Raw genomic sequence first — 27,023 nt, 5'->3', positions numbered from 1 at the left:
TATTTTGAAGCTGCCTATGCTCGTCCTAAGATTAGTTGCCTCGTTTCTACCACTGTGTGGGCAACAGTTTGATGAATATTAATTCCCAAAATATTGTGGCACTATTTTACTTTTGCCTTAATTTATGTTCGTTTTTCTTTTTTCTTTTTCTTTGTTATTTGGTACCTAAATGTATCTATCCTCTATATAGATATATATTTAAATCACCAGCTATCTATGTCTGGTGCTACAGGGACATTGTTTTGCTGATATATATATGTCTGACTATACAGGGTCATAGTTTAGAGCTTTTTGAATAATCAGTTCATTTTCTTTTTTTTTTTTTTTTTGAGACAGAGTCTCGCTGTGTCGCCCAGGCTGGAGTGCAGTGGCCGGATCTCAGCTCACTGCAAGCTCTGCCTCCCGGGTTTTTACGCCATTCTCCTGCCTCAGCCTCCCGAGTAGCCGGGACTACAGGCGCCCGCCACCTCGCCCGGCTAGTTTTTTGTATTTTTTAGTAGAGACGGGATTTCACCGTGTTAGCCAGGATGGTCTCGAACTCCTGACCTCGTGATCCGCCCGTCTCGGCCTCCCAAAGTGCTGGGATTACAGGCTTGAGCCACCGCGCCTGGCCAATCAGTTCATTTTCTGAAAAAGAAGATGATCTAAGTTTTTAGTTTTAAAAGATGAGTTCGAATAAGAATTCTAAATCTTTGGAATATAGTAAAGCACATTGACATAAACCATTTAAATAGCTACTCCTTTTTGAAAAATTTTAATTTCTGACCTGGATTATGCCATGAATGCTCTTCTGTCTGTGGAATTTTGGGAAGTGTCATTGGAGTGTGTCATATAAGCCTGCCCTTCTAACTGTGATATACTCTCCTCTGTTTATTTTGCAGTCGTGCTCATTCTCCTGCCTTAGGAGTGCACTCTTTTTCAGGGGTGCAAAGGTTCAACATTTCAAGCCATAATCAGTCTCCAAAGAGACACAGTATTTCTCATTCTCCAAACAGTAATTCTAATGGCTCCTTTCTTGCACCAGAAACTGAGCCAATTGTTCCTGAACTGTGTATTGACCATTTGTGGACAGAAACGATGACTAATATAAGGTTCGTTGTATATATTATTGTATTCAAAGAAAAATCTTGCTAAAAGTCTTGGGAAATATATGGCATTTTGTTTAAAGTTTCCTTTTAATATGATCAGTTGTTTTTTTTTTTTTTTTTTTTGAGACGGAGTCTTGCTCTGTTGCCCAGGCTGGAGTCCAGTGGGGCGATCTAGGCTCACTGCAAGCTCCGCCTCTCAGGTTCATGCCATTCTCCCGCTTAAGCCTCTGGAGTAGCTGGGGCTACAGGTGCCGCCGCCATACCCGGCTAATTTTTTTTTTTTTTTTTTGTATTTTTAGTAGAGACGGAGTTTCACCGTGTTAGCCAGGATGGTCTCGATCTCCTGACCTCGTGATCCACCCACCTCGGCCTCCCAAAGTGCTGGGATTACAGGTGTGAGCCACCGCGCCCAGCCATGATCAGTTATTAATATATGTAAAAATATATAGAGATATGTATTAAGGCCACCTCAGTTTCAACAGAGGATATTAATGATATTAAAGTGATCATAGGCTGGACACAGTGGCTCATGCCTGTAATCCTAGCACTTTGGGAGGCTGAAGCAGGTGGATCACTTGAGCCTAGGAGTTCGAGGCCAGCCTGGCCAACATTGTGAAGCCCTGTCTCTACTAAAAATACAAAAATTAGCTGGATGTAGTGGTGTACACTCGTAATCCCAGCTACTCAGGTGGCCGAGACAGAATTGCTTGAACCAAGGAGGTAGAGGTTGCAGTGAGCTGAGATCGTGCCACTGCACTGCAGCCTGGGTGACAGAGTGAGACTCTATTTCAAAAAAAAAATATTATTTTGTCATCTGATATTTCTTCCTTTATAGTAATAATCTCTCAGATTTCAGGTGTTTTTTGTTCTAGGGAGAAACAATTTCTATCAATGAGGAAATGTGGGTTTTTAAGCATGTTTCCTAAGTTTTGTGTTCATATTAGTTGAGTGCCAGCTTTACTTTTTGGGAAACATAGCTTAGATCTCTGTTCTAGGTGACCTTTCTTCTTTTATATTCTCTTTAATAATTTATGTGTTAATTTATATGCCAATGTATATGCTAGTTAACAATCTAATAACTCACTGTCCCTGTCCTCAAAAGAGGCTGAAGGATGGTGACACCGGAGGGACTACTTTTGCTGGTAGGGCTTTGAAAGATGAATACGTATTTCTAGGCAGGTAAGTTGGGAAAGGCCACAGATGGCAGCTGAGATCAGAACAAAAGTGCTGGTGAATGCGTGGTGTGTTTAGGGAATTATAAGTACTCCCACTCTGGTTTGTGCAGAGGGAGGGAAAAGGCTAATGAAGAGGAGGCTTCCTAGGTGCAGTGGCCCACACCTGTAATCACTCACTTTGGGAGGCTGAGGCGGATGGATCACTTGAGCTCAGGAGTTCAAGACCAACCTGGCCAACGTGGTGAAACCACATGTCTACTACAAATACAAAAATTAGGTGTGATGGCGTGCATCTGTAGTCCTAGCTACTCTGGAGTCTGAGGTGAGAGAATCATTTGAACCCGGGAGTTGGAGGTTGCAGTGAGCCAAGATCATACCACTGCACTCCAGCTTGGGCGACAGAGTGAGACAGTCTGGGGGAAAAAAAAAAGGAGGCTTGAGAGATTACTGATTGTCCTTTAGGCCTCTGGTCTATTTGATGACAGTGGTAAGAAGGCACTTTATAAGTGTGTTGGAAGTTTGAGAAAGAGCAGAACAATAAATGTGGAATTGTCAGCTCATAAGTGGTGATTGAGGTGAGAGAATTGGACTAGAATTGAAGAATTATTGTATTCAATAATTGTGTGTACATGTAGTATATAGACCTTTTCCCAAGGAGAGGGTTTTAACATTCCTTAGATTCTCAAAGGGATTTGTGGCCTCCAAATAGTTAAAATCTAGTGGTGTAGAATTAGAAGAGGGCTAGGAACTGAAGTCCTGGAAACTTAAGATTTGGGGAATGGAAAGAGACAAAACTGGCACAGAGAGACAAAGCAAAAGAGGTCAGATGGGAGAAGGAGCAGGAAATACAGAACACATAAAAGAGAGAGCATTTCAAGAATACGGAGATGCCAGTACTGCCAGGTACTGGTGAAGTGTGGCCCTGAGAGTTGAGCCCAGAGAGGAGGTGCCTGGGTGGCAGTGGGTTCCTTGGTGACCTTGGCCAGAGCATTTTAAGCTGGGAGGATGGCGGGGGAAAGTGGGGTAGAAAAAGTAAATGGGGACTGAGAAAATGAACATAGGCATACAGACTATTTTAAGGAGTTTGCCTTTGAGTGGGATTGAAGATACAAAATTAGAGTGAGTCTCGGTCAAGGAGAGTTTTGTTTTTGCTGAACTATAATAGAATTAGTTTTCATGACGTCTTGCCCCAGTATTTTCTTTTTCTCTTTTTTTGAGACAAGGTCTCACTCTGTCGCTCAGGCTGGAGTGCAGTGCCTCAATCACAGCTCACTGCAGCCTTGGCCTTCTGGGCTCAGGTGATTCCCCCACCTCAGCCTCCCAGGTAGCTGGGACTGTAGGCACACACCACCATGCCAAACTAATTTTTTGTAATTTTTGTAGAGAAGGGATTTTGCTGTGGTGCCCAGGCTGGTCTCAAACTCCTGGGCTCAAGCAATCTGCTTGCCTCTGCCTCCCAAAGTAATGGGATTACAGGTGTGAGCCACTGTGCCCCCGACCCCCAATATTTTCTTACTTGACCACAATACAAGTTTTATATCCAGTCAAATTGACAAGGTCTTTTATATACTCTAATGTTGAATCCATTTTATATTTTAAGACTTTTAATGTGAAATAGTAGGCAAATGGACTATACTCAAGGGAAAGCACTGAAAATGCAGATGAGAGGAAATGATTGATGGAACAAGTAACCAGAAAGGTGCACAAGTGGTGAGATTAGGCTTGGGATAAAGAAGTGAAGGTTGATCAGATACGTAAGGCAGGAGGTTGAGCTCAAAGCTTAGAGCCTCGTTTTATCTGAAATATAAGGCAAATGCATCCTCTTAGAGAGAATGGAATGGGGGATAGGTAGTCTGAAGAAAGTAAAGATGTGGATACAATGTTGAAGTAGTCTCTGGTTTGTTTCTCATATATAAAATAAAAGTATCCTACAATTAAAAATCGTTTTTCTTTAAACTTATTTGTAAGTTGAATATATTATAGATTCTTATTTATTAGATTTATGGGTCTTCTGTAGCACTTTATTTGTTTATTTTTTGAGACGGAGTTTCACTCTTGTTGCCCAGGCTAGAGCGCAATGGCACGATCTCGGCTCAACACAACCCTCCCAGGTTCAAGTGATTCTTCTGCCTCAGCCTCCCGAGTAGGTGGGATTACAGGCACGTGCCACCACGCCTGGCTAATTTTGTATTTTTAGTAGAGACGGGGTTTCTCCATGTTGGTCAGACTGGTCTCGGACTCCTGACCTCAGGTGATCCACCCACCTTGGCCTCCCAAAGTGCTGGGATTACAGGTGTGAGCCACCACACCTGGCCTTCTATAGCACTTTAGAAGGAAAGGTTTGGGAATTAGAGACATGATTTCAAAAAGAGATGTGAATGAGGCCTAATCTGAGAAGGAGAGAGGGGTAGATAGGAGAAATAGCATTATGAAAGATCTGACCCTTTGAGGGATAGGAATTCAAGTTTGCATGCATTACTTTACAAGTAGTAGCTTAGTTTGCATTACTTTACAGGTAGCTAGCTTACATTGCATGTAATTTAAAAGTTCATCAGTAATTGTTAAATTTATTGTAGATTTCCCCAACAAAGCTGTCTAATGAGCTCATAGTCAAAGAACTGAAAGGATCTTAGAACACGATTAGAACATAATCAAAGAACTGAAAAGATCATGAAGTTTAATTCTTAGAAATGTTTGTGTCTTCAAGATTATTGCTTGACCTAAGTAGTTTTTAGATTTCTTGCAGAATATTTTCAAAGACTTTTTTTTTTTTTTGAGATGGAGTCTTGCTCTGTCGCCCAGGCTGAAGTGCAGTGGCGTGATCTCGGCTCACTGCAAGCCCTGCCTCGTGGGTTCACACCATTCTCCTGCCTCAGTCTCTAGAGTAGCTGGGTCCACAGGCGCCCGCCACCATGCCTTGCTAATTTATTTTGTATTTTTAGTAGAGACGGGGTTTCACCGTGTTAGCCAGTACAGTCTGGATCTCCCGACCTCGTGATCCCCCCGCCTCGGCCTCCCAAAGTGCTGGGGTTACAGGCATAAGCCACCACGCCTGGCCTCAAAGACTTCTAGTAGTTAGTTACTGTGGTAGATTCTTGGACCAGTGCTGACAGTTACTTTATTAATGTATCTATTATAGAGAGAAAAATTCACAAGCCTCAAAAGTGTTTATTACATCTGACCTATGTGGACAAAAGTTCCTGTGCTTTTTAGTGGAGTCCCAGCTCCAGTTACGGTAAGTGTATGTGTTTCCCATTGTTTCTGTGTAAATAACTCAGCACTCCTTTTTCTTTTTCTTTTCTTTCCTTTTTTTTGGCTAAGTAGTTTTATTTAGAAATAATTTACATGTCATAAAATTAACATGTTTTAACTGTACAAATAAATGATTTTTAGTAAATTACAGTGTTACACAACCATCACCACAACCCCAATTTTACAAGATTTATATCACCATACAAAGATTTTCCTTGTGCTTGTTTGCAGTCAGTCTTGTTCGCATTTCCAGCGTCAGGAAACCATGCGAGGCTTCTGCCTTTATAGATTAGTTTTTTCTGGACATTTATATATATATAATGTATGTACACACAGTGTATGTAGCTTTTTGTGTTTAGCTTTCACTTAGCATGATGTTTTTAGGATCCACCATTTAGTAACATGTACCATTTTGTTTTTGTTTTTGTTTTTTTTTTTTTTTTTTTTTTGAGACGGAGTCTCGCTCTGTCGCCCAGGCTGGAGTGCAGTGGCCGGATCTCAGCTCACTGCAAGCTCCACCTCCTGGGTTTACGCCATTCTCCTGCCTCAGCCTCCCGAGTAGCTGGGAGTACAGGCGCCCGCCACCTCACCCGGCTAGTTTTTTGTATTTTGAGTAGAGACGGGGTTTCACCGTGTTAGCCAGGATGGTCTCGATCTCCTGACCTTGTGATCCGCCCGTCTCGGCCTCCCAAAGTGCTGGGGTTACAGGCTTGAGCCACTGCGCCCGGCCACATGTACCATTATTTCATACCTATTGCTATGTAATAGTCCATTGTATAGATCTACCATGTTTTGTTTATCTGTTCATCAGTTGATGGACTTTTGGTTTATTTCCACCTCTTGACTACTGAGAATTATGACAGTATGAACAGATGAGCAAAAGTCTTGAGCAAAAATGTGGACATACATGATTTTATTTTTCTTGAGTAAATACCTAGGGTTGGGTTGTTGGGTTGAATGGTAAATTCATGTTTAACTTTTTAAGAAATCACCAAACTGTTTTCCAAATAGCCTGTAACATTTTATATTCCCACCAGCAAAATATGAAGGTTGATATCTCTTTATCCTTGACAGGATTGGATAGCATCACACTCTTTGATTGTAGCCATTTTCTAGTGGTTGTGGAGTGGCTTTCATTTGCTTTTCTCTAATGCATTCTGATGTTGATCATCTCATAAAGTTATTAGCCATTCATTTATCTTCTTAGGTAAAATATCTATTCAGATCTTTTGCCCATTTATTTACCTTCATATTTTGAAATATGATAGATCACAGCAAGTTACAAAATAGTAAACAAGTCCTGTATACCTTGCATTCTTTTTCCCTCATAGGTAACCTCTTATATAACTATATAATACATTATCATAACCAGGAAGTAGATGATCTACACACTTTATTTCAAATTTCATCAATTTGACTGTGCTCATTTATGTGTATATATGGTTCTATGCAGTTTTTTTCACGTGTAGATGTGTGTAAATACCACCACCATCAAGATACAAAACATCTTTGTCTCTCTTACGTTAACTCCTTATAGTCACATACGCCATTACCCACCGACCCTGGCAACCACTAATTCTCTATGTTGATAATTTGACATTTGTGAATGTTACATAAATGGGCTCATACAGTATATAAACTTTTGAGATTGTCTTTTTCTGTTCAGCATAATACTTTTAATACTCATACAGGTTGTTGCATGTATCAAGTTTCTTTTTTATTTCATTATTTAGCTGTGTAAAGTTTCAAGAGAGTAATGATAAAACCCAGCTCATCTTTGGTTCAGTGACCAACATACCAGCAAAGGATGCAGCACCAGTGGAGGTAATGTAGGCACATTTGAGAAGTTGAAAATTATTATGCCTCAGATTTTTTCAGTCAAAAAATCTGTTAATTTGCTCAGATTGGGAAATAAATTTTTTGTCTTTTTTTATTTTTTTTTTAGAAAATAGATACCATGCTGGTCTTGGAAGGCAGTGGAAACCTGGTGCTCTACACAGGAGTGGTTCGGGTAAGCCAAAAATAGCACTCCATGCATTTAGTAGGACTTCAGACTGCCTCTATGAATTTTTTTTTTTTTTTTTTTGAGACGGAGTCTGCCCAGGCTGCAGTGCGGTGGCGTCATCTCAGCTCACTGCAGGCTCCGCCTCCCGGGTTCACGCCATTCTCCTGCCTCAGCCTCCCGAGTAGCTGGGACTACAGGGGCCCGCCACAACACCCGGCTAATTTTTTGTATTTTTTGGTAGAGACAGGGTTTCACCGTGTTAGCCAGGATGGTCTCGATCTCCTGACCTAGTGATCTGCCTGCCTCGGCCTCCCAAAGTGCTGGGATTACAGGCGTGAGCCACCGCGCCCGGCCTCTATGAATATTTTGAATGTTTCTTTAGATTGATATTTTAAATTTGTTGTATTCCTGCCTGCACAATTTGGCAGAAGATTTTTGTTAATAATTCTCAGTGCAGCTTCCTATTCAGGTGGGTCCTAATTTGGAGGGTTATGGCTCACTGCTATTAAATGCGTTGGCACTCTAAACCTGTCACAGATGGGAAACTTTTTTTTTTTAAAGTTAAACTAGTTTTGAAATTGAAGCATGGGTACCTTTGGTAAGTACTAAAGTTCTGGTAAAGTTTCATTATATTAAATGTATATGTTGGCTGTATTTTTTTAACATTTGTGAAATATACACAGAGAATGTACATTTTACAAATTTAAATTATGAAATTTAAATACACACATGCAATTTGAATAGTAATGAAGTGAATATTCATATACCCAGTATGCTGGTTGAGAAATAGAATATTGCCAGTATCCTTATTTTTATTATGTTCTTTTCTGATTGCATCCCATCTTCCCCTGCCCTCGAGATAGAAGAATCCTGATTTTGTGATAAATCAGTTGTTCCTATTACTAGTTTTTACAGTTATGTATGTATCACTAAAAGATGCATTATTTAGTTTTCCTTGTTTTTGAATTTTTATATAGAAAAGATACTGTGTATTCTCCTCTGATGTACTTATTTTGCTCAACATTATATTTGTTTTAGATTTGTCTGTTGATGCGTAGTGTTGTTTACTCATTCAATGTTATGTATATATTTAATAGTGTTCCATCGTACCTCGTTTTGTGCTTTGTTTTATTGTACTTCACAGATACTGCATATTGTTTTTACAGAATGAAGGTTTGTGGCAACTTTGTGTTGAACAAGTCTGTTGGTCCCAGTTTTCCAGCAGCATGTGCTCATTTTGTGTCTCTGTTTCATATTTTGATAATTCTTGCAATATTTCAAACCTTTTTGTTATTAGCTTATCTGTTATGATGATCTGTGATCAATGGTCTTTGATGTTACTATTGGAATTGTTTTGGGGCACCATGAACTGTACCCATATAAGATGAGGAACTTAATTGATAAATGTTTTGTGTGGTCTGCCTGATCATTTGACCCCTTTCCTGTCTCTGTCCCTCTCCTCCTGTCTCCCTATATCCTGAGACAAAACAATATTGCAATTAGACTAATTGGCCGGGTGCGGAGGCTCACGCCTGTAATCCCAGCACTTTGGGAGGCCGAGGCGGGTGGATCACGAGGTCAGGAGATTGAGACCATCCTGGCTAACACGGTGAAACACCATCTCTATTAAAAAATACAAAAAATTAGCTGGGCATGGTGACGGGTGCCTGTAGTCCCAGCTACTTGGGAGGCTGAGGCAAGAGAATGACCTGAACCCGGGAGGCGGAGGTTGCAGTGAGCTGAGATCGTGCCACTGCACTCCAGCCTGGGCGACAGAGCCAGACTCTGTCTCAAAAAAAAAAAAAAAAAGAAATTAGACTAGTTAGTAACCTTGTAATGGCCTCTTTTTTTTTTTTTTTTTTTTGAGACGGAGTCTCGCTGTGTCGCCCAGGCTGGAGTGCAGTGGCGCGATCTCGGCTCACTGCAAGCTCCGCCTTCCGGGTTCACGCCATTCTCCCGCCTCAGCCTCCGAGTAGCTGGGACTACAGGCGCCCGCCACCACGCCCGGCTAGTTTTTTGTATTTTTAGTAGAGACGGGGTTTCACCATGTTAGCCAGGATGGTCTCGATCTCCTGACCTCGTGATCCACCCGCCTCGGCCTCCCAAAGTGCTGGGATTACAGGCTTGAGCCACCGCGCCCGGCCGTAATGGCCTCTTAAGTTTTCAAATGAAGGGAAGAATCACAAGTTTCTCACTTTAAATAAAAAAACTAGAAATGATTAAGCTTAGTGAGGAAGGCATGTTGAAAGCTGAGATAGGTTGAGAGCCAGACCACTTGTGAATGAGAGCCAACTTGTTCATGCAAAAGAGAAGCTCTTGAAGGAAATTAAAAGCGCTATTTCAGTGAACATGGCAACTGATAAAGCGAAGCAGCCTTTTCACCGATATGAAGAAAGTTTTAGTGTCTGGACAGAAGATCAAACAAACCGTAACATTCCCTTATGCTGAAGTTGAATCCACAGCAAGACCCTAACTCTCTTCAATTCTGTGATGGCCGAGAGAGGTGAAGAAGATGCAGACGAAAAGTTGTAAGCTAACAGAGATTGATTCTTGAGGTTTAAGGAAAAAAGCCCTCCCCATAACACAGAAGTGCAAGGTGAAGCAGCATGTGCTGATGTAGAAGCTGCTAAGATAATTGACGCAGGTGGCTACACTAAACAGATTTTCAGTGTGGATGCAACAGCTTTCTTTTGGAAGAAGATGCCATCTAGGACTTTCATAACCTGAGAGAAGTTAGTCCCTGGCTTCAAAGGACAGTCTTACCCTCTTGTTAGGGGCTAATGCAGCTGGTGACTTTAAGTTGAAGCCAGTGCTCATGTACCATTCCAAAAATCTTAGGGCCCTTAAGAATTAGGCCAAGTCTGCTCTGCCTGGGCTCTATAAATGGAGCAACAAAGACTGGATGGCACGACTGTTTATAGCATGGTTTACTGAATATGTTAAGCCCACTATTGAGACTATTGCTCAGAAAAAAGATTCCTTTCAAAATATTACCGCGCATTGATAGTGCATCTGGTCATCTAAGATCTCTGAGGGAGATGTACAGGAGATGAATGTTGTTTTCATGGCTGCTGACACATCTGTTCTGCAGCCTGTGAAGGAGTAATTTTGACTTTCAAGTCTTACTATGAAATACATTATTTAACTAGAACTGCCATAGATAGTGATTCCTTTAAGGGATCTGGCAAAGTCCATTGAAAACCTTCTGAGCCGGGTTCAGTGGCTCACGCCTGTAATCCCAGCACTTTGGGAGGCCGAGGGAGGCGGATCACAAGGTCAGGAAATTGAGACCATCCTGGCTAACAGTGAAACCCTGTCTCTACTGAAAATACAAAAAATTAGCCGGGGATAGTGGTGGGAGCCTATATATAGTCCCAGCTACTCGGCGAGGCTGAGGTAGGAGAATGGCGTGAACCCAGTAGGCGGAGCTTGCGGTGAGCCAAGATCGCACCACTCCAGCCTGGGTGACAGAGCGAGACTCCGTCTCAAAAAAAAAAAAAAAAACAAAAAAAAACAACCTTCTGGAAAGGATTCACCTTTCTAGATGCCATTAAGAATCTTCATGATTCATGGGAGGAGGACAAAATATCAACATAAACAGGAATTTGGAAGAAGTTGGTTCCCACCCTCATGGATGACTTTGAGGGGCTCAAAACTTCAGTGGAGGAAGTCACTGCAGATGTGGTGGAAATAGCAAGATAATTAGAATTAGAAGTAGAGCCTTAAAATGTGACTAAACTGCCAAAATCTTATGATTAAACCTGAACAGAATTGCCATACTTGAACAGAATTGCCAGAATCTTATGATCAAACTTGAAGAGTTGCTTCTTCTGGATGAGCAAAGAAAGTGGGAATATACAGAAAACAAATATTAAATGGCAGATTTAAATCCCACTAGGCCACTAATTAAATACAATGGTCTAACACAAATAACAGAGACTAGCAGAAGGGATTAGAAAATACAGCCCAACTATATGTTGGTTATAAGAAGCTTTCTTCAAATATAATGACATAGGTAAGTTAAAGGATGGAAAAAAGATATATTATGCAAACAATAATCAAAAGATAGCTGGAGTCACTATAAAGTGGGAAAAAAAAATGACCAGGAACAAAGAGAGACTTTAGTTAAAGGGCCAAATCACCAAGAAGGCACCCTTGAATATTTTATAAATGTCAGTTCATTCCATTTGGTTGATAATGTTGTTCATGTCCTCTCCATCCTTGGCAATTTCTTTTCTTTTTTTTGATACAGTGTCTCGCTCTGTCACTCACGCTGGAGTACAGTGGTCAGATCACAGCTTACTGCACCCATGACCTTGTGACTCATGCAGTCCTCCCACCTCAGCCTCCCTAAGTGCTGGGATATTACAGACATAGGCCACCGCACCCAGCCTGGCAAACTTTTTATGTAGGAGTTCAGACAAGTATCTTAGCCTCTATGGGCCACACGCAGTCTCTGTTACATATTTGTCTTTTTTTTTTTCCTTAACCATTTAAGTACGTAAAACCTATTCTTAGCTCACAGACTGTACAAAAACAGGATACAAGCCAGATTTGGTCATGGAACATAGTTTGCTGACCAGGGATCTAAATAGATGCAGAGATATCATTTGATGAAATCAAATATCTGTGATAAAAAAAATTCTCAGCAAACTAGAAATAGAAGGGGACTTCCTCAAATAGATGAGGGACATTCAAAATTTTCACTGTGCCTCCTGCTGAGGAGGAAGGGAGGGCCATGACTTTTTTCTTGGTGTTTGCAAAGAGTAGGGCAGGTATAGTGAAAAGTTTCTGTCCTGATTGGACACTCTTTTCCCAACACTTTGGCTGGAAAGAGTAAGAGTTTCTTAGGGCCTGTTTTGTCTGTGAACATTGGAATGTCTGTGTTGCAGACACTTTGAAAGCCTGAGGCGTGGTTATGTAAGGAGTCAAAAAAACCAAAAACCTAGGGAATTCATCATTAGGTCATTCCTGGGTCTCAGGTTACTAGCCAGTTGGTCTTCTTTTCTTTACTTTTTCAGAATCTTCTGTTAGTTGCATTATAAATTTTATTCAGTTTTTTTTTTCTTTTTGATGATTAATGAGGGAAATAGCATGGTATGTGCTTATCCCATCTTCTCATAAATTAGAGGTTTGAGGTAGCTTTTAAAAAATTATGCATAACTAGTTCTCACTGTTATTTTTGTTTTTTAAGCCTAAGGATTTTATTGGTGCAACTCCTATTATTTTGTTAGCTTTTGAGTAGTGTAGTAACATGAATATATATATTGTTAAGATCTCATTTTAGTTCTGAGCATCTCCTTTTTAGTCTTATCACGTTTTCAGCCTGTACAGATGTGAATTTCTGTTTTTCCTAAGTACCCTACAGATAGCCAAAATAAGGAGTGGTTAGCATGAATTGTCAACTCATTCTTTTTTTTTATTCTGAGATGGAGTTTCGCTCTTGTTGCCCAGGCTGGAGTGCAATGGCACAGTCTCGTCTCACTGCAACCTCCGCCTCCTGGGTTGAAGCAGTTCTCGTGCCTCAGCCTCCCAAGTAGCTGGGACTACAGGTGTATGCCACCACGCCCAGCTAATTTTTGTATTTTTAGTAGAGATGGGATTTCACCATGTTGGCCAGGCTGGTCTTGGACTCCTGACCTCAGGCGATCCACCTACCTCAGCCTCCCAAAGTGCTGGGATTACAGGCATGAGCCATTGTGCCCTGCCGACTCATTTTTTTTAAGATCAAAGAATTTATTCTAATTTATATAGAGTATTTTTGAGGAAGAAATAATTGAGAGTTTATTATTGAAGGCAGATTGTGTGCTGGAGAGCAATTTGAATAGGTTGGATTTAATTTCTTGAGCATTATCTGACCTTATTTTCTAAGCTCCTGGGGGATAATTGGTGCTCTTTCTCTCAAGATTTGAGACTTCTAAGATTGTTGCCTATAGTCTCTGAAAGCTTAGTGTTCTTACTGTCTTTATGACCAAAAGGTAGAAGAGTGCATAGTGTACAGATTTTTATAGAATGTGTTGACTATATTAACATTCCTCTCCTTGCCTGCAAAAAAAAGTCTTCAGTAATGAAGAGAAGGAATCCAACCAAGAGAAATTATACCAAGTTGTGGGAGACCTAGGTGGGCAGATCGCTTCAGCCCAGAAGTTCAAGACCAGCCTGCATAACATGGTGAAACCCTGTCTCTACCAAAAAATACAAAATTAACCAAGTGTAGTGACATGTGCCTGTAGTTCCAGCTACTCTGGAGGCTGAGGGGGGAGGATCACTTGAGCCTGGTAGGTTGAGGCTGCAGTGAGCTGAGATCATGCCACTGTACTCCAGCCAGGGTGAAAGAGTGAGATCTTGTCTCAAAAAAAACAAAAACAAAAACAAAAACCCAAAATTATACCAAAATATTTGCAGTTGGATGGTGGAATTGGATAGATTATTGACATTTGAATTGTTTCTTTGTTGTGTTTGGTGAGCATAAACTTAGAAATATCAAAAGAAATATATGTTTACGTTCCTTAACATTTTATTTAAGGATATGATGCATTAAAAGCAATATTTTTTTCCGCATGTTTTTATTGCTTAAAGGTGGGAAAGGTTTTTATTCCTGGACTGCCAGCTCCTTCTCTGACGATGTCCAACACAATGCCTCGGCCCAGTACTCCACTTGACGGCGTTAGTACTCCAAAGCCTCTTAGTAAACTCCTTGGATCATTGGATGAGGTAAGAAATGGACTAGGTGTTGTCAGAAAGTTAACATTTTTTTAAAGAAGTTTGGTCAAATATTAGTTCTTTCCATGGTTAACTTAATTTTAGTTAGTACTTGGAGAATAAATGTTTTCAAACAGGAGTGATTCAGTTAACATACATTGACCTCCCTCGTGATGTGTGTGATACTTTTTGAAGGTGCTGAAGAGATGGAAATGATACATTCTTTTCCATCTAGGGATCTCACAATTGTGTGGAGTTGATGTACTGTCTGCATAAGAAATTAGAATTTAAGAAAGACTCATGACTTACGAATGAGGAAAAGAGAGTACCATCGTTGATTGACTGATGGGAAGATAACATCCAATGGGAGGACATGGCAAAATCAAAGCCTCATCTCTGAGGCTGTCAGTCTTGGTTTGGACCTTGGGGATGAGTAGGATATCTGTAGGTAGAAAGGAACATTCAGGGCAAGGAGGAATCACACAGGCACAGGCAGGAAGGCCAGATAATGTGGAACATTTTTTAGTGGATATTTGTATCTTCATCTCCTAATCATTAGTTAAGGACTCAATAAATCTGTAGAATAAATACTTATAAAAGTACAAGTAGGGTGCGGCAGGATAGAGTTTGGATAACAATACTCTTTTTTGAGCATTTTCTATGTGCTAGGCATTGTTCTCAGTGCTTTATTAGTATTAACTATTTCCTTAGAACAGCTTTATTGAGAAGATACTACTATGAATCTTTTTTTTTTTTTTTTTTTTTTTTTTACAAATGAGAGGTTACAGATGAAATAAACCTAATAAGTGGTAAAACTGGGATTTATACTCTTACTAATGTGCTCTTAAAGGAAGAAAGGATGAAAAGGTGGTTTTATTCTGAATGCAATTGCCAGGGCCTTGCAGGATTTTGAGAAAGGAGTTGCGAGGTTTTGGATCTGTGTTGTAGATAGGTGTATTTTGGGATTAAAGATAAGGAGACCAGTTAGCCTCCAAGTGAGGTTGTCTGTGTCAGTGTAAGAAGTATGAAGAGGGTCTGAATATGTGTGGAAAGGAGGGAATAACATGAGATGCCTTGAGACGTAGAAATGAGTTTGACAGCTGATTGGTTTTGTGCTCCTGGGCTGGGGAAAGGTGATGTCACATGAGGCTCCGAATTCTCTGAATGACCTGGGAAGGTACCTGGATTTACCAAGTTAGGAAGCCTGGAGAAAAGTGGTGTGTATTTAAAGAACATGTGAGTGTGGATGTTTAGGGACCGTTCAAAGGGAAGGTTATTGTTATCAATTGTATTCGATAATGTCTGTGTCTTCATTATATTTTTAAACATGTGCAACATTGAATTTTTTCCTTCACACCAGCACATTTGCAGAACACTCAAAGGGGAACTGGAGAAGTGTCAGAGTGTTTTGTGTGATTCGGAAGAATTTCTTTTATAATGGAAAATGATTTCCAACTTTTTTAGAATTCTATAAGCCTAGTAACAATTAGTGCCTTTTTGATAGGTGTAAGGTCATGGAAATAATAGTCTAACACATTGGCTGATGGCTTTTCCACTTCTCTGGAAGATTTTGCTAGTAGACTTAGAGCCAGGACCAGTGGAGCTGAATTTTTCCTGGTGACTTTTAGAGTAGAATCTGGAATAGAATAAATACATCTTAGTCTTGATTGTCAGTGTTGACAAGATATTCACTTAGAGATATATAAATTGAATTAAAGGAACCAAAAAAGGATCAGTGGTCATGACTGGAGATTAAGATTGGAAGCATCTGCATGTAGATAGTAACTAAGATTATTTAAATTTTTTGTTTGCATATCTGCAGTAAAGCAAATACATACTGTTCCTGTATTTTTGAGTAAATAATTGCCTATAAGGGAAATGCCACGAAATGCTGGTCTCATTTGTTTCCTTTTTCATTATTGTCCTTTCTTCCTGGGCTCTTAGTGCCTCAGCTGCCTCAAATCACAGTTTAGTTTTTTTTTTTTTTTGAGATGGAGTCTTGCTCTGTTGCCCAGGCTGGAGTACAGTGGTGCAGTCTCACCGCACTGCAGCCTCCACCTCCTGGGTTCGAGCAATTCTGCCTCAGCCTCCCATATAGCTGGGACTACAGGCGCCTGCCACTATGCCTGGCTAAATTTTGTATTTTCAGTAGAGATGGGGTTTCACCATCTTGGCCAGGCTGGTCTTGAACTCCTGACCTCAAGTGATCCGCCCGCCTCGGCCTCCCAAAGTGCTGGGATTATAGGCGTGAGCCACCGTGCCCGGCCCACAGTTTAGTCTTTAGCCCTGTAAGGTTGCTAACGGTACTGCTGGCTTCTCTCCCTCTTAGCTATGACTTTCCTTGCATATTGTCAGCCTTTCCATATATTCCTCTTACCACCAAAATTTGCAGATGGCCAGAGCAGGAAAAGCAAGGTTCCCCAAGAACGCTGGCCCCCTTCCCTGCAGTTGCTTTCTTCAGATGAAAATGTTGGCCCCCTTCCCTGCAGTTGCCTTCTCTCCTAGATCTTGGTCCCTCAGAGAGTCCAGGTTGCTTCCACAGTTTTCCCACAGCCATCAATTAGATGTTTTCCTTTTACCTACCTTTTCTAGTTGTTTTCTGTGAGGACCTTGGTTTGCTGGTACTTCATTGTATCTGGAACCAAATTTTTTAAAGAGCCAGGGTCTTGCTATGTCACCCAGGCTGGAGGGCAGTGGCTATTCACAGGCTCACTACAGCCTCAAATTCCTAGGCTCAAGTGATTCTTCTGCCTCAGTCTTCGCAGTAGCTGGGACTCTACAGGTGCGCACCAGCGTGCTTGGCTTGGAGCAGAATGTTTTTAAATCATTACATCTTATTGTTTGTTAGACCATGTGCAAAAAAGAAAGAGTTAAGTTTCCTTGTCCTTAATTTCTCAGAAAACAATTCATTTGTGTTATGTTTATGACTTTTTACAGGTTGTTCTGTTGTCGCCAGTTCCAGAACTGAGGGATTCTTCAAAACTTCATGATTCTCTCTATAATGAGGATTGTACTTTCCAACAACTTGGAACTTACATTCATTCTATCAGAGATCCTGTCCATAACAGAGTCACCCTAGTAAGTATAAACATTTGGTAGCTTTCCAAGAGGTGGGCTGGCATTTCAAATTTGACAGAATAGAAAATTTTATCTGAAAAATGACAACAAACATTTCTCATGATTTAAAAAAAATCGATTGTGTCATTTTTTGGCACTATTTTACTTTTTACTATACAGTAATTCTGCTTGTTTTCTACAGTTTCAGTATTTTTAAAAACAGTGAAAATGAAAGCTTGTTGAGTCAGCTGAGTTGTATATTGATATGATTTTTTGTCTTTTCATTAAAAGTAAATGTCCTTTTGATGATGGTGACTCACTGTATAAAGATTAGACACTTTCTATTAAAACAAGCATTTTGGAAAGCATTTTGCAAATAATTACGTTTAAAGTTTCTGAAATTTGGAAGTGTTCATTTCTGTTTGAAATTGTTTTTCATTTATTTTATTGCTTTGATAGGTGAAGTCTTGTACCAGCTATTTTTAAGACATTCAAAGACTTAGAATGCACAGATTTTATTTACTTTCTGATTTGTTTCCATCTAGGAACTGAGTAACGGCTCCATGGTTAGGATCACTATTCCTGAAATTGCCACCTCTGAGTTAGGTACGATTGAGAAGTTTCATTTCTAAGACATGAAGTAATTGTGATTTACATTAATAATTGGGGTTTTAAACATTATTTTGCCATTTTTGAAGCCGCTGGATCAAGTTCTTAGCTTTGTAGAGGAGCTTTAAAGAGCTAGGGAGTGCTTTGTGATGTCTACTCTATGTGTGCTCTAAGGCTGGAGTACAGGTGAAGGATGTGCTGGTTCTGTTCCTCTGAGATTCTTCTGTTGAGGAATATAATGCAGTGTAATAATATATGGACATGCCGACTGGGCATGGTGGCTCACACCTGTGATCCCAACACTTTGTGAGACTGAGGCAGGCGAATTACTTGAGGTTGGTAGTTCGAGACTAGCCTGGCCAACATGGTGAAACCCTGTCCCTATTAAAAATACAAAAATTAGCTGGGTGTGGTGGCGCACTTCTGTAATCCCAGCTACTCGAGAGTCTGAGGCAGGAGAATCGCTTGAACCCGGAATGCCGTGGTTGCAGTGAGCCGAGATCGTGCCCCTGCACTCCAGCCTGGGTGATAGAGTGAAACTCTGTCTCAAAAAAAAAAATACATATATATATATATATATATATATGTATATACACACACACACATATGGACATGCCTCTTGCAAGAACATCTGGGAAACAAAGCCTAAGCAACTAGTATATTTCTTGGCACATTTAATTTTTTTTTTTTTTCTGTAATGTATTAGTGATATTTTTAATCTTAAATGTCTCAGTTTTCAGATAAGTTGTGAAATTAGCATAATTGCCTTAATTGAATAAAACTTAGTATTATTGTCAAAATACAATCAGAATTATCTTAGTAAATATTGGATTCTCCTTGAATTATTCCTGAAATGCAGTTTCAAAATGCTAGAGGAGAGTATTTCTGAACATAGAATAGTAAACAAAATATTAGAATTCAAGGGATTCCCATCCTGGCTAATATGGTGAAACCCCGTCTCTACTAAAAATACAAAAAACTAGCCGGGCGAGGTGGTGGGCGCCTGTAGTCCCAGCTACTCGGGAGGCTGAGGCAGGAGAATGGCGTAAACCCGGGAGGCAGAGCTTGCAGTGAGCGGAGATCCGGCCACTGCACTCCAGCCTGGGCGACAAAGCGAGACTCCGTCTCAAAAAAAAAAAAAAAAAAAAAAAAAAAAAAGAATTCAAGGGATTTGCCAACAAACGTAGGTTAAGAAAAGAATGCCTGTATGATATAAGGAACTTCATGACATCTGTTGGTTTCAAAATCTAACTGTCAAAGCAGGACATTGGCAGACTGTAGACTAGAATGACTTTTTCATTTTAGGAATTTTCACTGGGTGGTAAATGGTATTCCAAGTTGATATAGAGAGTCCTTGCCTTCTAAAAGGTATTTTGTAATCACAAGGCCAGGTACCTATAAGTATTATAAGCCTAAGCAAAATGTATAAAAACAGATAATCATGGAGGAAATTAAATAAATAAAAACAAAAAAATTTACCCCTTTATAGCCAAATAAGCCCCATAGCTTATGTACATACGTTTATGTGTTTTACCTACAAAGGGTTCTCACACACTCATGCAGCATTGGATTTACACTTATTTTGGATTCAGCTATGACATACTTGGTTATTTGGTATTTTAATATTATTTGCTTCCAATCTGTGCTGTGTGAGTGTGCACATTGCAAACTGATGGGACAGAGGATGTGTTGCTGAGGATGGGCCCAGTGGCATGACAGTGGAAAGGGAAAAAGGAATTCTGGAAGAGAGGATATGTGAGTACAAAAACATTGCAGTTTGGGATTATTTACTACTAAAAGTAGATTTGGTTCTCTTCACAGTGGTAGACCTGGCCACTCTGAGGGGCTCATTGTATGCCAGTGTAGTGCTATAGTTGATGTGGAGCCATTGAGAATGGTATAAAGCCAGGTGGGCTCGTGCTTGTAATCCCTCCCCTTTGGAAGGCTGAGGTGAGGGGATTGCTTGAGTCCAGGCGTTTGAGACTAGCCTGGACAACATAGACTCTGTCTCTACAAAAAGAAAAATAAAATTAGCCAGGCCTGCTGGCATGTATCTGTAGTCCTTGCTACTTGGGAGGCTTGACCTGGTGGACCACTTGAGCCCAGGAGTTGGAGGTTACAGTGAGCTATGATTGCACCACTGCACTCCAGCCTGAGGACAGAGGAAGACCCCGTTTCCCTTTACCAAAAACAGAATGGTGTAAATTATGTGGTATTAACTCTTAACCCTTTTAAGGCAGAGAGCATGTGAAACATTTTAGAAACTGAACAATGTCAGAAATGAAAGTTATAAAGCTTTGGTTCATAGGCATGTTTACTCATTTAGAACATCATGTAATGCTAGCTAAGCATTGCTATTTGTGGATGCATATATTGAATATTATGTATTTACTGAAGTATTTAAGCAGTATTTATATAAATGTATAAACATAGAAGTTGTATGTTTTTCATAGTGACTTTTTTTTTTTTTTTGGAGACAGTTTCACTCTAGTCACCCAGGCTGAAGTGCAATGGCGTGATCTTGGCTCACTGCAACCTCCGCCTCTCGGGTTCAAGCGATTCTCCTGCCTCAGCCTCCCAAAAAGCTAGATTTCAGGTGCCCGCCACAATGCCCAACTGATTTTTGTTATTTTTAGTAGAAACAGGGTTTCACCATGTTGGTCAGGCTGGTCTCGAACTCCTGACCTCAGGTGATCCACCCGCCTCGACCTCGCAAAAGTGCTTGGATTACAGGCATGAGTCACTGCGCCTGGCGCATAGTGACTAATTTGTCACCTGAGCTAGAACATCTTTAGAGTGAAAGGGGGAGCAGTTAGTAATTGCTGAGGCAATGGATATAAATCAGTACTGTCTCTGGCAAACTGGGCTATTTGTTTGGTCACTTTATTTCTGATTCAAAATTAATGATGGAAAAGCTGTCCTCGGCTGGGCACAGTGGCTCACACCTGTAATCCCAGTGCTTTGGGAGGCCAAGGCAGGCGGATCACGAGGTCAGGAGTTCGAGACCAGCCTGGCCAACATGGTGAAACCCCGTCTCTACTAAAAATACAAAAAATTAGCCTGGCGCAGTGGCAGACACCTGTAATCCCAGCTACTTGGTGGCTGAGGCAGGAGAATTGCTTGAGCCCAAGAGGCAGAGGTTGCAGTGAGCCGAGACCGCACCACAGCACTCCAGCCTGGGCAACAGACAAGACTCCATCTCAAAAAAAAAGAAAAAAAAAAAGCTGTCTTGAGACCTCTTTCAAGCCTTGTTGAATTCAATAGTTGGTTTTGGTTTCAGATGATTGGTTAGGTAATGTTTGCATCTCATTGGCTCTTTAGTGACAGTTTTCTTTTCATAATAATTGGCCTTTACATAGTAGAAATTTAAAAACTTGATTATTGAAAGGGAAAAGAAATGCATGCAGAGTAAGAATACTAAAATTAATCTTTGCTTTTAATAGTACAAACATGTTTGCAAGCAATTAAGTGTATCCTGCCAAAAGAAATAGCAGTTCAGATGCTTGTCAAGTGGTACAATGTCCACAGTGCTCCAGGAGGACCCAGTTATCACTCAGAGTGGAACTTATTTGTGACTTGTCTCATGAACATGATGGGTTATAACACAGACCGCTTAGCATGGACTAGAAATGTAAGTAAATACAATTGTTTTCTTTATGAGTTATTCTGTTAATGTAATGGTTGCATTACATTGGTAATTGGTAATGTAACATTGGCATACCATATTCAAAATAATAGAATAATATTAAGGTTTATTGTATCTATATATTGTAAATCAAATCTCATTTAATATTTAATATTAACGTTTTATTAGTAATTATAATTACTGAGCTTTAGAATGTTAAAGCATATATGACTATTTATTTCACCTTTGTAAAATGACTGCAAGTTATGCTAGGATTAGTGATAGTCTTGGTTTTATTGATGAAGAAACTGGATCACAAAGAAATCACAGATCTGTGATTTTTAAAAAAACTATGACTAGACTGCATCTTCTGACTCTTTGTTTAACGTTGTTTTCTGAAGACAAGATTGTCTTTTTACACACATGTTGTTTGGGATGTGAGGAGGAAGGTTTGATTTGAGGGGGATTTAAAGTACTTTAGCCTGAGTATCTACTCTGTCAATGGTATAAAGCCTTATCTCTCACCCTCTTCCCCCAGAAACATCCTTACAGTCCCTTATTAGATTATTTACAAAATCAGCAGAGTGGTGTCTTCAGTATTGGTGATCTCTTTCTAGCTCTGGAGATCCCTCGCAGGACGACCTTGCCTGGGTCACTCTGAAAAAAATCATTCTAGATTGTAATTACCCTTTTTCCAGGTAACTCAGCTGTTCCATTCTATACATTTTAGCCTTGTACAGCAAATCCATTTTTAAAACTTGCTTTTGTCTCAATTATGGAAGGAAAATGTGGAAAATGGAGGAATTAAGAAAATAATTATACTACTCAGAGATAACCACTCTAAACATTTTTGAAGTTACCTTCTATATACAAATATCAATGAAAATTTCCCATCTCATTAAAAAATTTTTCTAAAAAACCTCCATCATTTCATCATAGTGTAGTTTTGTCATAATTAACCCATAGCTAATAATTGTACCTTGTGAATCTTTTGTTTTCCTTATTGTGAGTAATTTATAAACATCCTTTTTCACGAATCTTTTTTTTTTTTTGAGATGGAGTCTCGCTCAGTCGCACAGGCTGGAGTGCAGTGGCGCAATCTCGGCTCCCTGCAAGCTCCGCCTCCTGGGTTCATGCCATTCTCCTGCCTCAGCCTCCCGAGTAGCTGGGACTACAGGCGCCCGCTGCCACACCCGGCTAATTTTTTGTACTTTTAGTAGAGATGGGATTTCACCTTGTTAACCAGGATGGTCTCAATCTTCTAACCTTGTGATCTGCCCACCTTGGCCTCCCAAAGTGCTGGGATTACAGGTGTGAGCCACCACGCCTGGCCTTCTTTTTCATGAGTCTTTAACCACATCTCTAGTTACTTCCCAAGAACTGAATATTAAAAGAGAGACTGTTGGGTCAAGTAATGTTTGGAAAGGGGTTCCCAGGTGACATTCTTACCAGCATCATTTACAAGTGCCATTTCCCCATAGTGTTTATTTGTGGTGTGGTGAACCTTTGCTAGCTTACTGAGAAATTTTATCTTATTTCTGTATAAGTGAATGGGAATTTTTTTTCAAAATTTCATCAGTTATTTATAGTTCTTATTTTTTGATTTGTGTTTCATGTCCTTTGTCTATGCTCCAGTCTCTTCTCAGTCCAGTGGCCAAAGTAATCCTGTTTGATGAAGTCAGGTTACGTTAGTCGCGTGTCTGCGCAGGATCCCCCAGTGACTTCCCATGCCACTCAGAGTAAAGGCCATAGGCTTACAAGATGCCATGTGACCTAGCCCTTGCTTACCTTCCTGGTCTCATTTTTTAATGCTTTGCACACGTCATCCCAGCCACATTGGCCTCAGCTCTGTTCCCTGAGCACTGCCAGCATGTTTCTGCCTCTGAGTGTTTGCACTTGCTGTTACCTCTGTGGAGAATGCTTCCCCGCCTCTCTGACAAGACGTGCTTAGGTCTTTATTGAGATGTCACCTCAGTGCTGCCTTCTGTCTCTCTATGTAGCATTGCACCTGCCTCCATACCTTTAGTGCCATTTACCTGTTTTTTTTTTTTCTTCTCACTTAAATATAATATAGTATATATTTTACTTGTTTTGTTTTGTGTCCCTCCTCCCCCAGCTGGAATGTAAATTCTAGGAAGGCAAAGATTTTTGCTTAGTTTTGTTTACTATTTTCTTTCTCCAGGACTTGTGGTATTGCCTGGCATAGAAGGATACTGAGTGAACATTTGTTGAGTGAATGCCATTTTCCATCTGAGTGAGATACTGTTTTTAAGAGTTTGTGTCTATTTCAGCACATGAAGGAATTGCCCTCTGCAGTTTCCTTGAGAAAAATCTTACGGGAAAATAGGGACAATTTTCTTTTCTTTTTTTTTCCTTTTTTTTTTTTTTTGTATTTTTTAGTAGAGACGGGGTTTCACCGTGTTAGCCAGGATGGTCTCGATCTCCTGACCTCGTGATCCACCCGTCTCGGCCTCCCAAAGTGCTGGGATTACAGGCTTGAGCCACCGCGCCCGGCCTTTTTTTCCTTTTTTAAGACGGGGTTTCGCTCTGTCGCCCAGGCTGGAATGCAGTCACGCTATCTTGGTTCACTACAACCTCTGCCTCCTAAGTTGAAGCGATTCTTGTGCCTCAGCTACTCACTACCTGCGTAGCTGGGATTACAGGCATGCACCTCCACGCCTGGCTAATTTCTGTATTTTTAGTAGAGACGGGGTTTCGCCATGTTGGCTATGCTGGTTTCAAGCTCCTGAGCTCAAGTGATCCTCCCACCTTGGCCTCCCAAAGTGCTAGGATTCCAGGTGTGAACCATGGCACCTGGCCTTCTTTTCTTATTTTAAACAATTGTATCAACGTGACATTATCCTCAATTTTTCTGTTCTTTATTACATGTGAAAAGATTAAGCCTCATAGAAACTGTAGATTTCTACATGATGTAAAAGCGCGTCAGCGCTCTGTAGTTCTGTATATCATTGTCCTTGGAACTTGTTGATGAATACAGATTGTTGTGTCCTAATCTCTGGCAGAGAACCTATGCCCCCTCGCGTTTCCATGTTTTGGGGAGGACTGAGCACCTACCTATTTTTTCCTTTGCAAAGAAGGACATGGCTCTTTGACTTACTTTTTGCATGATAATTATAAAGGAAGGAATAAGGAAATCAATTCTTGAGGCCAAGTTGCTTTGCCATTTATTTATAGGACTGCATGGTTAAACCCTTGCTATCTTTTGTCCTCATAGTCAAAGCTTAGGATGAAACGGTCCTCATGGGCAAATGGTTTTCATTTTGCTTTGTTCAGATTTATTCTTTTTGTTTTTGTGGAGTACAGAATTTCTGCCAACGACTAGTTACACAATTTTTGGCATTTCTTTGTGCTTTCTTTAATTTGCTGATGTGTTAAATGAGCACACTGGACTGTACATAGTAGGAACAGTTGCATTTGGGGTTAACTTTTTGTAGCTTTTGGGCTGCTCTTTTTTTCATTAGCTAAATATTGAATCCCTGCTGTGGGCCAGGCATGATGCCAGGTTTCTCACATATACCCTAAACAAAACAGACTGTTCCTCTGGAATTGACTGTCCTGGGGGAAACAAATAATATTTGATACATGTGTTATGATAGATGAAGGGTAGGGGTCCATAGGAGCATATAACAGGGTTGGCTAACCTGAGACACATGGAAAGAATGAAGATTAAGCAGATCCATGTATGGTACAAAGAGCCATCCTTATCAGGCAGTTTCTACTATCTCATAACTCCAGGCCTTATGAATCTGATAATTATAGCAGGGACATTCTTTTTGACTGTGGGACTTTGTGTGTGTTATATTTTGGTTGAAGTTTTAGGTAAGATAGCTACTGTTTTATTTGTTGCTTTGATATTACTGTTATTACCAGGTTTTTTATAATATGTATGAGTTGGGCTGTTTTTTATTTGAATGCTTCACAAGCAAACCTCTCTCAATAACATTCAGTTTTAAAAATCACTTTATTGCTACCTATGTTTAGTTTTTATGTAGAAATCAGCTCCGTTTAGGTGAGTGAGTTGATAAATATGTAAGTTTTTTAGCATAGGAAAATAGCCATTGTCATTTATAGAGTTACAGTTTATTAGTTGATAGTCAGTGCCCATGTGAAGTAGCTGGGGCAGCAAAGATTATGCCAGGGGAAATTGAAGAAGAGCAACTTGTAGAAAACTGCTTTTATGTAGTTGTATTAGTTAGAAGATAGGCTCACTATTGTAATAGAAAGGCCTCAAAAGATACAATGGCTCAAACAAAATGTCTGCCTTGCTTACATAACAGGGCTTAGCAGTTACACAGGCCACACAGTTATTCAGGAACCCAGGTTGATGGAGGATCTTTTGTCTTGGGTTCAAAGATTGCCATTGGTTGACTGCGTTCCAGTCAGGTGGAAGGGGCAAAGAGCCTGGGGGAGCAGGTATAGGACTGGACTGGTCCTGGAAGTGGTGACAGTGACTTCCATCTATAATTAACTCTGTCAAAGGGTCACACCTAACTTCAGAGGAAGCAGTGGTATGTGTATAATCTGACTATGGATTCAGGAGAAAGAGGAGAACAAAGATTTTCCAGAGTAGCTGCTTGTCTCTACCATAGAATTGTTAGATAGTTTACTGTATATGGACTGTAAATAAATGTTTGCTTAGTTCTAACATTTGACTGATATTGGGTTGATCCTTTGAGACTTCTATATATATATATTGTGGATATGCCTAAAGTTTCTTTTTCTACCAAAGATGTGATGTGATCTGTGTCGTTACAGAAGTAGGAGAGGGAAGGGAAAACTACCATTAAAATCAGTACTTAGGAGCCCAGGCACCGTTCTAGATGTTTGCACATATTAATATGATTTCATTTCATCTTCACAGTAATCTAGAAGAAAGGTATTTAAATAATGACTTTCCAGTTAAAAAATGAGTTTTGATGGCTTTCCTCAGTTTCCATAATTGGCAGAACTGATTTCTGAATCCTTTAAGTTGATCAGTTGACAGGAATGAGTTTATGATTTTTATCTTTTCTTTTGGGGTTGCTTTTCAGTTTGACTTTGAAGGATCACTTTCCCCTGTCATTGCGCCCAAAAAAGCAAGGCCTTCCGAGACTGGATCTGATGATGTAAGCATTATTATTTCTTGCTAATACAAATTAATTTGTGGATATTCATACTAGTCTCCCACTTCTTGGTATTCCTGACAATTCCTCTATCTTTCCAACACCTTTCACTTTATTTATTTTAATACCGAGTAACAATTATTTTGAAGAGTAGGCTCTGTTACATTTTCTGTGGCCTTTAATGATTATCTAAAAATTAATGTATGTATTACTGCATGATTTCAGTTTGGGTTTGTAGACATTTTATTATCAACTGATCACCTGAAATGACAACATTTACCTTTTTTATGCAGTGTAAATTTTTAAATTAAAGTTCTCAATCATATCAGGTTCCGTGGTATATTCTTTTTTTTTTTGAGACGGAGTCTTGCTCTGTCGCCCAGGCTG

General features: G+C 40.1%; 1 protein-coding gene across 10 annotated transcripts in view; it reads left to right on the top strand.

The window, feature by feature from the left end:
- ANAPC1 (anaphase promoting complex subunit 1) overlaps positions 1-27,023 on the top strand; it is a 119,210-nt gene that overhangs the window by 23,345 nt on the left and 68,842 nt on the right. For all 10 annotated transcript variants that reach the window (XM_074011254.1, XM_074011253.1, XM_074011256.1 and 7 more), the window contains 9 exons: positions 882-1,091; positions 5,403-5,498; positions 7,249-7,339; positions 7,461-7,526; positions 14,100-14,234; positions 17,160-17,300; positions 17,825-17,885; positions 21,332-21,519; positions 26,565-26,639. In XM_074011254.1, the coding sequence (XP_073867355.1) occupies positions 882-1,091; positions 5,403-5,498; positions 7,249-7,339; positions 7,461-7,526; positions 14,100-14,234; positions 17,160-17,300; positions 17,825-17,885; positions 21,332-21,519; positions 26,565-26,639 (1,063 nt within the window). The remainder of the gene's footprint in view (positions 1-881; positions 1,092-5,402; positions 5,499-7,248; positions 7,340-7,460; positions 7,527-14,099; positions 14,235-17,159; positions 17,301-17,824; positions 17,886-21,331; positions 21,520-26,564; positions 26,640-27,023) is intronic.

The sequence above is a fragment of the Macaca fascicularis genome, chromosome 13 (genome assembly GCF_037993035.2).
Source record: "Macaca fascicularis isolate 582-1 chromosome 13, T2T-MFA8v1.1".
NCBI lineage: Eukaryota > Metazoa > Chordata > Mammalia > Primates > Cercopithecidae > Macaca > Macaca fascicularis.
Note: the sequence above shows the minus strand (reverse complement) of the source record. Positions and strands in the feature narration are given on the sequence as shown.